The sequence below is a fragment of the Trichechus manatus genome, unplaced genomic scaffold (genome assembly GCF_000243295.1).
Source record: "Trichechus manatus latirostris isolate Lorelei unplaced genomic scaffold, TriManLat1.0 scaffold00117, whole genome shotgun sequence".
Taxonomy (NCBI): domain Eukaryota; kingdom Metazoa; phylum Chordata; class Mammalia; order Sirenia; family Trichechidae; genus Trichechus; species Trichechus manatus.
The window spans coordinates 5,726,735-5,738,844 of record NW_004444053.1 but is presented as its reverse complement, the minus strand read 5'-3'; the positions used below and the strand labels follow the sequence as shown (position 1 = coordinate 5,738,844).

General features: G+C 40.0%; 1 protein-coding gene across 4 annotated transcripts in view; it reads right to left on the bottom strand.

Annotated features, from left to right (window-relative positions):
* Nucleotides 1-4,305: 4,305 nt before the first annotated feature.
* Nucleotides 4,306-12,110, bottom strand: part of FMO4 (flavin containing dimethylaniline monoxygenase 4) — a 34,941-nt gene continuing 27,136 nt past the window's right edge. For 2 of the 4 annotated variants that reach the window (XM_023738452.1, XM_023738453.1), the window contains exon 9: nt 4,306-7,359. In XM_023738452.1, coding sequence (XP_023594220.1) covers nt 6,939-7,359 — 421 coding nt within the window. In that variant the 3' untranslated portion in view covers nt 4,306-6,938. The remainder of the gene's footprint in view (nt 7,360-12,110) is intronic. The other 2 variants (XM_023738451.1, XM_004384106.2) reach the window with 1 other exon arrangement.

The following is a 12,110-nucleotide window of genomic DNA, read 5'->3' as shown; positions in this document are numbered from 1 at the left end:
TCATGAATATAGATGCAAAAATTCTCAACAAAATTCTAGCCAATAGAATTCAGCATCATATCAAAAAATAATACGCCAAGACCAAATAGGATTCATACCAGGTATGCAAGGATGGTTCAACATTAGAAAATCAATCAACATAATCCACCACATAAATAAAAGAACCACATGATCATCTCATTGATGCAGAAAAGGCATTTGACAAAGTCCAACACCAATTCCTGATGAAAACTCTCAATAAAATAGGAGTAGAAAGGAAATTCCTCAACATAATAAAAGGCATCTATACAAAACCAACAGCCAACATAATTCTTAATGGAGAGAAGCTGAAAACATTCCCCTTGAGAACAGGAACACAACAAGGATGTCCTTTATTACCACTCCCATTTAACATGGTGCTGGAAGTCCTAGCTAAAGCAATAAGGCAAGAAAAAGAAATAAAGGGCATCTGAATTGGTAATGAAGAAGTAAAACTGTCCCTATTTGCAGATGATATGATACTATATATAGAAAACCCAAAAGACTCCATGAGAAAACTACCGAAACTAATAGAAAAATTCAGCAGAGTAGCAGGATACAAGATAAACATACAAAAATCAGTTAGATTCATAAACACCAATTAAAAAAAAAAACTATGAAAAGGAAATCAGAAAAGCAATACCATTTGTATAGACCCCCTCCCCTAAATAAAACACTTAGGAATAAGTCTAACTGGGATGTAAAAACCTATATGAAGAAAACTGCAAAAAACTACTGCAAGAAACCAAAAGAGATCTACATAAATGGAGAAACATACCATGCTCATGGATAGGTAGCCTCAACATTAAGAAAATGACAATTCTACCCAAAGCACTCTACAAATACAATGCCATCTCCATCCAAATACCAATGTCATTCTTTAAAGAGATAGAAAAAATAATCATTAACTTTATATGGAAATGGAACAGGACTCGGATAAGTAAAGCATTACTGAAGAAGAAGAATAAAGTAGGAAGCTTTGCACTACCTGACCTCAGAACCTGTTATACAGCTATGCTAGTCAAAACAGCCTGGTGCTGGTACAACGACAGATACATTGACCAATGGAACACAATCGAGAACCCAGATGTAAATCCATCCATCTACAGTCACCTGATCTTCGACAGGGACCTAAAGTCCATCAAATGCGGAAAAGACAGTCTTTTCAACAAATGGTGCTGGCAAAATTTGATGTTCATCTGCCAAAAAAATGAAACAGGACCCATACCTCACACCATACACAAAAACTAATTCAAAATGGATCAAGGACCTAAATATAAAACCAAAAACTATAAAGATCATATAAGAAAAAATAGGATTAATGCTAGAGACCCTGATACACGGCATTAGCAGGAAACAAACCAAAACCAACAACATACAAACTCCTGAAGACAAGCTAGATTACTGGGATCTTCTAAAACTTAAACACTTATGCTCACCAAAAGACTTCACCAAAAGAGTAAAAAGAGAACCAAAAAACTGGGAAAAAAATTTTGGCTATGACAAATCCGACAAAGGTCTAATCTCTAAAATCAACAGGAAAATCCAACATCTCTAGAATAAAAAGACAAATAATCCAATTAAAAAATGGGCAAAGGAAATGAACAGACACTTCACAAAAGAAGACATTCAAGCGGCTAACAGATACATGAGGAAATGCTGGCGATCACTGGCCATTAGAGAAATGCAAATCAAAACCACAATGAGATACCATCTCACCCTGGCATTACTGGCACAAATAAAAAAAACAGAAAATGACAAATGTTGGAGAGGCTGCGGGGAGATTGGAACTCTTATGTACTGCTGTTGAGAATGCAAAATGATACAACCATTTTGGAAAACAATATGGCACTTCCTTAGAAAGCTAGAAGTAGAAATATCATATGATCCAGCAATCCCACTCCTAGGAATATATCCTAGAGAAATAAGAACTATCACACGAAAAGACATAGGCGCATCCATGTTCATTGCAGCATTGTTCACGATAGCAAAAAGATGGAAACAATCTAGATGCCCATCAGCATATGAATGGATAAACTATGGTAGATACACACAATGGAATACTATGCAATGATAAAGAACGGTGATGACTCTGCGAAGCATCTCACAACATGGATGGATCTAGAGGGCATTATGCTGAGTGAAATAAGTGAATCACAAAAGGACAAATATTATATGAGACCACTACTATAAAAACTCATGAAAAGGTTTACACATAAAAGGGTACAATCTTTGATGATTAGGAGGGAGGGGAGGGGTGGAGGTGGAAAAACATTAAGTTGTAACTTTGGTGAAAGTTATGACAGTACACAATACTGGGGAAGCCAGCACAACTTGTTCACGGTAAGGTCATGGAAGCTCCATGGACAAATCTGTTTAGGGATCAAATTACTGGGCTGAGGGCTGTGGCTACCATAGTCTCCAGGAACATCTAGCTCAGTTGGCATAACATGTTTTATAAAGAAAATGTTCTACATTCTACTTTAGGGAGTAGTGTCTGGGTCTTAAAAGTCTGTGAGCAGCCATCTAAGATACTCCACTGGTCTCACTCCTTCAGAAACAAGGGAAAATGAAGAAAACTAAAGACACAAGGGAAAGATTAGTCCAAAGGATTAACAGACCACAACTACTATGGCCTCCACCAGACTGAGTCTAGTACAACTAGATGGTGCCCGGCTACCACCACTGACTGCTCCAACAGAAATCACAATACAGGGTTCTGGACAGAGCTGGAGAAAAATGTAGAACAAAATTCTTACTCCAAAAAAAAAAAAAAAAGACCAACAATAGAGAATTATGCAATGATAAAGAACAATGATGAATCTGTGAAGCATCTCATAACATGGATGAAACTGGAGAACATTATGCTGAGTGAAATAAGTCAATCACAAAAGGACAGATAATGTATGAGACCTCTACTGTAAAATCTCATGTAAAAGTTTACACACAAAAAGAAACAATCTTTGTTGGTTATGAAGGATGGGAGGGGTGTGGGGGGACACTAAATAGACAATAGATAAGTGGTAACTTTGGTGAAGGGTAAGACAGTACACAGTACTGGGGAAGCCAGCACAACTTGTACAAAGAAACGTCATGGAAGCTCCATAGATACATCCAAACTCCCTGAGGGACTGAATTGCTGGGCAGAGGGCTGTGGTGACCATGGTCTCAGGGAACATCTAGTTCAATTGGCATAACACAGTTTGTAAAGACAATGTTCTACATTCTACCTCGGTGAGTAGTGTCTGGGGTCTTAAAAGCCTGTAAGCAGCAGTCTAAGATACTCCACTGGTCTCACCCCTTTGGGAGCAAGTGAGAGTGAAGAGAACAAGACACAAGGAAAAGATTAGTCCAAAGGCCTCCACCAGACTGAGTCCAGTACAGCTAGATGGTGCCTGGCTACCACCACTGACTGCTCTGACTGGGATCACAATAGAAGGTCTTGGACAGAGCTGGAAAAGGATGTAGAACAAAATTCTAACTCAGAAATAAAAGACCAGATTTACTGGCCTGACAGACTGGAGAAACCCCGAGAGTGGCCCCTGGACACCCTTTTAGGTCAGTGGTGAAGTCACTCCCGAAGTTAACCATTCAGCCGGGGATTGGACAGCCTCATAAAACAAAACAGGACTAATGAGGCACAGCAGTCCAGGGACAAGGACTAGAAGGCAGGAGGGGACAGGAAAGCTGGTGATAGGGAACCCAAGTTTGAGAAGGGACAGTGTTGACATGTCGTGGGGTTGTTAACCATTGTCATAGGGCAATATGTGTACTAACTGTTTAAACTATTTGTTCTGCAAACCTTCATCTAAGGTCCAAAAAACAAAAACAAAAAAACAAACAAAAAGAATTATCTATGTGAGATCAAATTGAAAAAAAAAAAAAAGACCAGGCTTACTGGCCTGATGGAGACTGGAGAAACTCTGAGAGTATTGCCCCTGGACACCCTTTTAGTCACTCCAGAGGTTCACATTTTAGCCAAAGATTAGATAGACCCATAGACAAAATGATACTAAAGAGACACACCAGCCCAGGGGCAAGGACTAGAATTCAGGAGGGTTCAGGAAAGCTGGTAATAGGGAACCTAAGGTCGAGAAGGGAGAATACTGACATGTCATGGGATTGTTAACTAATGTCATAAAAGAATATATGTACTAACTGTTTAATGAGAAGCTAGTTTGTTCTGTAAACCTTCATCTAAAGTTCAATAAAAAAAAATATGTATATTACTGCCTAGGAAACCCTATGGGGCAGTTCTACTCTGTCATATGGGGTTGCTATGAGTCGGAATCAACTCAAAGGCACACAACAACAACATTCAAGGTGTAGACGCAGCACAGAAGAGAAGTGAGCAGGGAGATCAAGGCTTTCTGGAGGAGGCTGTGTCTAGGTTGGAGCATCATCAATAAGCAACTTGAGGTTGAAGGGAGTGAATGGAGGAGTTGTCAGCCATGGCAACTAGTGAGGGAGCCTGGAATTTAGGGTCACATGTGTTTGGGATCAAATCCCTGTTCTGTGTCTTACCTGTTGTATAAACCAGGGCAGATTACTTAACTTCTCCAAATCTCTGTCTTCTCTTAAAAAAAATAGTACATAGGAAAACTAGCAGCATTATAGACCTAAGTTATGATGAGCTGAAGACATTTCAGTTCTAATTTCACCTTCAAGAACTTGGGAATATAGATAGCTTAAACATGTTGCTTCTGTTGGTCAGTTTTAGTTAGTTTTGAAGATCTGGAATTAGGTGCCCCTTTTACTAGGGGACTGATGTCAGTAAAAACCCAGACACATCTACTAATCATATCTGGAGAGGCACTTGAATTATGTTCCCCCAAAATTATGTTGTAATCCTAACCCCGTACCTGTTAATATGACCCTGCTTGGAAATAGGGGTTTTCTCTTCTTTTGTTACGTTAATGAAATCATACAAGAGTAGGGTGGTTCCTAAACCCAGTCCCTTGTGAGTGGCACCTTATAAAAAGAGCAGAACACACACAGGGAAAGACAGACACCGTATGAAGAGCCCGCTACAAGTGAAGGAACACCAAAAATGCCCGGAGCTACTAATGAGGAAGGACACTGCCATAGAACTGATGCCCTGATTTGGACTTCTAGACTCCCAAACCACAAGACAATACATTCCTATTCTTTAAAGACAGCTGCTTGTGGTGTTTTTTTATAGCAGAAGCTGGTAACTAAGACAGGGACACAAGGACAAAAGAGTGAGCTTACTTGGTGCTACCAGAGAATCCATGCAAGACAAAGGTCATGCTTTCTGATTAGGCAGCAGGGAACACAGCCAGGCAACAGTCTTCAAGTCCTTTAATTCAGAGAATAGAAAGTGTCCCTAGTCTCTGCAGTTATTAATAGTTAATTTACTGTGTACCACACACCTTGCATTATCTCAATGTTCACTTCAAGATAGGTACTATTATTACCACCATTTTTCAGATGAGGACTTAGAGAAGTTATATAAGTTGGCCACAGCCACAGAGCTAGTGGCAGGGCTGGGGTTGTTCTGATGCTCTTAACTGGTACGCTGAGTTCCCAGTTAATGTGTACTTATATTGCCTGTAATTTCCACATGACTTATCCTTTACTTATAAAATTGGCTATTATTGACCTGTCCTTTTTCATTTACACAGCTCAGGTGATCTGAGCTAATTTATCATGTTGCCAGAAGAGGACAGACAAGGAATACAATGAAGCTACTGTTCATTCATCAAGTATTTATTTAACAATACTTTGTATCAGGCAGTGTTTTAGATGAGTAGGACATGGTTCTCTAAGGAACTCACAATTTACGAGGAGATGGATAAAATTAATGTAGTAAGAAAAGAGCAACAACAGAGCAGTACGAGAGATATAGTGGTTACACAGAGGTGATCAGCTCTGCTTTGGAGAATCAGGGAAAGCTTCTCAGAGTAAGATAATGAAGCTCCATTTGAAAGAGAGATAGGAGCTCACTAGTCATGCAAGGTGTGGAATTGCATTCCTGACAGAGGCAAACATGTGGAGGTATGAAACACTTAATAGTTTGGTATTGCTGAATGGTAGAGTTTGCAGGGGGGAAGCTACAGGAGAGGATATTGGTGACCTGGGTGAAGGGACCCAGATCATGAAGGGCCTCCTATGCTATGCTAAGGAATTTTGATGATTATCTCTAATTAAAGGAGAAACTTTGAAGGATTTTAAACTGGAAAGGATGACTGCACTGGATCGCTTCTGTTTGTCCCTCCATATTCACTCTTCATCATTTTTGCTCTGCCCAGTGCCCTAGGAGGCTGAACTCAATGAACCATATCAGTTGGCAACCTTGCCCTGTGACTTTTGGTTGGGTTTGGCCAATGGAAGGGGATTGGAAGGAGGGAAAACAGTAAAGTTAGGCAGTTCATTCCCCCAGCGCTTTACTTTTGGAGTCACCCTGGCTTGTCTTCATTAGTCAGCTGAAGATCATAGCTCTTGTTAGGTGGCCTTCTCCACACAGTTCTCTCTCTCCTTCATAATTGCTTTCTCCCCTTGCCTCATCAGGTATCTCATTGTTACCAGTCTGGTGGTGTTTTATTATCCCTACGATTTCCCTAAATCCTGCCAAACCTTTTTAAATAATCTCTGTATTAAATTTTCCATAAATTATCTAATTTGAGAGCACCATCTGATTCCTACCAGGACCTTGATTGAAACAATGACCATATTTTCATTTCAGAATAATCACTTAGGGAGTAGAGTAGAAAATGGATTGGAAACTAGGGCAGAAAGGAAATATAGAAACCAGAGAGGAAGATAATACGATAATTCAGAGAAGAGATGGTTGGCCCTGAACTTGGATTACAACAGTTATGACAGAGAGGAGAGGAGAATGTATTTGGAGATAGAATTAACATGACTTGGTGCAACCCTGTAACCAACCAGATTCATCCTCACCAAATACTTATTTGGTAAGGGGAAATTCTATCCTGCAGTTTATCCCACAACAGTTTAAAACAAAGTGAAGATTTACAGAGAAGTAGAAGAGAGGCAAGTAGGACAAGTGTCCCCCAAACTTTTAAATAATGTGACATGGAGGCAGGCTTTGAGGAGTCATGAACAACCCGAGTTTTTAAGGGCTTCAGTGTCCTGTCCCACTGGGTCAGGATGGCATTTCTGGCTCCATTCCATTTTCCAGGACCCATTAGTCGGTACTGGTAAGGAGTACATGGTCCAAAAAAAACTTCCCAAGCCAGTCTGGGATCCTTGAGAAACAGAAGTGGGACATTGGGCTTTGTGCCTATGCATGCAGCGAGGTCATCCAAGTAAGGAATGTAGTCGAGTTTGTCTTCACTGTTATCTTTAATCACATTCCTAAGAGGAAAAAAGATGGATCACTTTTCATGAATCTCCCCTGGATCTGTGTTTTTCAAGTTATAGGAACCACCCTTCCTCCTGACATTTTATTTTCTTTTCTTTTTAACAGAACAAATCATATTTGGGAATTTTTTTTTTTATGGTGGAAAGAAAAATAAGAGGAGTTTAGAGAAGTAAGGACAATTAATTTGGTTAAAGGAAATGGTAAAAGGAGGCAACTTGGGAGAAGGGCTTTAAATAATGTTTTAGGTTCTTGAATTTGACATGAAAGTTAAGTCTGATCAGTCCAAATATAATAGTTGTTGAAAGAATGAACATGATCAGAAACCGTCACATATATGGGCACCTAAATTATTTTTACTGATGTCAACTGTGATTTGAAAGGGCCATACTTGGTGTGCCAGCACTGAAAATGACACAGATATGAGTATAATGTGTTTGAAGGCTCTATTCATACGTATTTATGTTGTTAGTAAATTTTCATGATGTCCTAATGTCATTCATTCATTCATTCAATAAATATTAAGTGTCTATCACCTGCCAGATACCATTCTAGGTGCTGGGAACCAAACAGCGAACAAAACAAAGTGCTTATTCTCCAGAAGCTTACATTCTAATGGGGAGGAGGGGATCAGAAGACTATAAAAACAGAACAAACAGAGGTGGACCAAATATGGTACTATAGACAGAAGCACCATGCCATCCTTCTGCAGCAAAGACCTGAAAAACTAAGTAAAAAGATTGACAAATATCAGTCTTGGAACCTTAAGTGTCAGTGAAGGAATAAAGAACTTGATCAAGCACTGAACGGAATAAGAAACTGACAGAGAATGGAATAAGAAACTGACAGAGAAGAGAGAACGAGGAGAGCTACAGAGTGGAGGTCCCCTACTAGCTAATGTAGCACAAATTTGCCGTCTTGGACCTCAGGCACCGAGAACAGCAGACGGACTATGGGAAGGCAACTTCACGAGCTCCCAACAGGCACCTGGTAACCAGGGATACATGGTTTCCCATGCCCACCTTCTTCCTTCTACATGGCCTCTGCCACTTTCCAATGGGCGACGCATGGCTGGAGAGACATCAGCTCACTATCACCCAGATCTGCCCTGCCCCAACCAGCTGGCTCCTTCAGTGCCATTTTTTTTGTTTTTTTAAAAAACTTTCTTCTTTCTCTCTCCCTTCCTTCTTTTCCTTTCTCCCACCCAGCTAGCCCTGTCTGCCATGCCCACCCCTTCTTGATGGGCTATGCCACACTGCTAGGCTTGATAGCCACTGACACACGGTCTCCCGGGGTCCACACCACCCCACTGGCAGGCTCCCTCACAGCCAATATATATGTTTTTGATTCTTCTCTCTCTCTCCCTCCCCCCCTTTCCTTTATCCAGCCCACCTAGCCCCACATGCGATCCCTGCCCTTCTTGATGGGCTATGCCACACTGATTGGCTAGAGAGCCTCTGGCACACAGCCTCCTCTGGTCTGTGCTGCCCCCAAGGCCAGCTCCCACAGCACCATACTTTCTATTTTTCTTTATCTTTCCCCTTCTCCCTCTCATCTAGGCCTGCGCTGCCTCTGCCCCTCCCTGATGGGCTGTGCCATGCTTCCTGGCAAGAGAGACATCAGCTTGCTGCCACCCCAATTCTGCCCTGTCCCCAACAACCAACTCGCTGAAACCATATTTATTTATTGTTGTTGTTGCATTTTTTGTTTGTTTCTTCTCTCTCTTTTCCTTCTTTCCTTTCCTTTCTCCTGCCTGCATAGCCCCGTGTGCAGCCCACACCCTTTCTTGACAGGCTGACCCACACCGATTGATTAAACAGCCACTGGCACATGGCCTCACCTGGTGTGCCCTGTCCCCACCTGCCGAATCATACTGTGCCACCATTTATTTATTTATTTGCTTCTGTTTTTCTCTCTTCTTTCTCTCATCCACTTAGCTCCACATGTCACATCCTCTCCCTTCTCCCGGCATCTCTGCACTGCATGCCGAGCACCGTGCCCAAGTGGCACTGGAGCAGACAACTGGACCTGGGCATGCACTGCCCCCTGAACCCACCCTGTCGGCCTCATTACGTGCTGCAAACAACCCATTCTGACCCCTTCTTCCCTGCTGGACATGCCTTGCTGCACCATAGCTGAGTGGCCAGCCCTGCACACCTGAACAAGGTGATGAGAAGTATTGTGCCCACAGATGAGCAAGCAACAAAGCACGCCCAACCTGCCTGCCCAGACATAAACAGATAAAACAAGAAGGAAGGACGTTACTAACAAATCTACAATCAATAAAGGAAGAAAATAACTCCTGAATGTGCTAAAGACAGCAGACGATAGCAAAACATAAAATAGTACAGGATGGCTCCAGAAAGCCACCAAAATAAAACACCAGATGACTTTCATGTAGAAGAAAAGGTACTGGAATTACCTGATAGGGAATTTAAAACTCTAATATTGAGAATTCTTCAAGAGATGAAGGAAAATAAGAAAAAAATAGACAAAATTATGGAAAATACATACAAAATCAGGGAACCACAGTCAAAGCAACGCAAGAATTCAGGAAAATAATACCAGAACAAAATGTCAAAATAAACAAACAACTAACAACCATACAAAAACAGCAATCAGAAATCCAAAAGATAAACAACAAGATTTCCAAAATGGACAGTGCAATAGAAGATTTTAGGAGCCAATTCGAAACAATGCAAGACAGGATCAGTGAAATTGAAGATAAATCCTTGGATAACACTTTGTTTGAGGAAAAATCAGAGAAAAGAATGAAGAAAAATGAAGAAACCCCGAGAATGATGTGGGATAGAATTGAAAGCAAAAATTTGTATGTGATTGAAGTTCCAGAATGGGGGAAGAAAACAGAAAACACAGAGAGGATCACTGAAGATTTGGTGGCAGAAAACTTCCCTAATATCATGAAAGATGAAAAGCCAACCATCCAAGGAGCTCAACCCCATATAGGATAGACTCCAAATGAAAATCAGCAAGACACATCATAATCACACTTGCTGAAAACAAAGACAAAGAAAGAAATCCTGAGAGTAGCTGGAGAAAAATGAAAACTCGTATACAAAGGGGAAACAATAATACTAAGCTTTGATTACCGGGTGGAAAATATGCAGGCAAGAAGCCAATGGGATGACATATATAAAATCTTGAAAGAAAAAAATTGCCAACCAAAAATAATGTATCCTGCAAAACTCTTGCTCAAATATGATGGCAAAACTAGGACATTTCCAGATTAACAGAAATTAAGGGATTAGGTAAAAACCAAACCAAATTTACAAGAACTATTAAAGGGATTCCTTTGGTTAGAGAACAAACAACATCAGACAACAACCTGAATCTAGGACACAGGGCAGCATCAGCCAGATACCAACATAGGTAATGAACTTTCAAGGATAAAACAAAACTAGAAGATTTACAACAGGGAACCAGAGACATCAATCTGTAAATGACAACAACATCAGAACAATGAAAGAGGGAATAAATGGTGTAGGTATAGAACTTTCAAATGGAGAGGAAGTCAAGGTGATATCAAGTAATAAAAGACTGGTTTAAACTTAGGAAGGTAGGGGTAAACTTCAAGGTAACCACAAAGAAAGTTAACAAACCTACTCCTCAAAATAAAGAAGAAAAGCATAAAGTCTCAGTAAACATAAAATATGCAACAACAAAAGAAAGAAAAAAATATCCACAAACAGAAGGAATTCAGCACAGGAGAGTAAGAGGAACAAAGAAAATGTCAGCACCACAACAAAAAGCACTACAAAATGACAGCAATAAACCCACACCTATCAATAATCACAATGAATGTAAATGGTTTAAATGCACCCATAAAGAGATAGAGAATGAGAGAATGCATAAAAAAACAGGACCCATCAATATGCTGTCTACAAGAGACACACCTTAGAAGCAAAGACATAAATAAATTAAAAATCAAATGATGGGAAAAAATATATCGAGCAAACAGTATAACCAAAAAAGAGCAGGAGTGACAATACTAATCTCAGATAAAATAGACTTTAAAACAAAATCCACCATAAAAGACAAGGAAGGACATATATCATAATGATTAAAGGGACAATCCACTATGGGGACATAATCATAATATATATCTCCGCACCCAATGACAGGGCTTCAGAATACATAAAACAAACTCTAACAGCACTGAAAAGAGAAATTGACAGCTCCACAATAATGGTAGGAGGCTTCAACACACCACTCTCGGTACAGGACAGAACATCTAGAAGAAATTCAATAAAGATACAGAAAATCTAAGGGCCACAATCAATGAACTTGACCTCATAGACGTACATAGCACACTCCACCCAACAGCAGCAAGGAACACATTCTTTTCCAATGCACATGGAATGTTCTCCTGAATAGACCACATCTTAAGACACAAAGCAACCCTCAACAAAATCCAAAACATTGAAATAATACAAAACATCTTCTCTGATCACACTGCCATAAAAGTAGAAATTAATAACAGGAAGAGCAAGGAAAAAAATCAAATACATGTAAACTGAATAACACCCTGTTTAAAAACCACTGGGTAATAGAAGAAATCAAAGATGGAATCAAAAAATTCCTAGAATCAAATGAGAATGAAAACACATCATACCAAAATCTTTGGGAAACAGCAAAGGCAGTGCTTAGAGGTCAATTTATAGCAACAGATGCACACATCAAAAAAGAAGAAAGGGACAAAATCAAAACATTAGCTATACAACTTGAA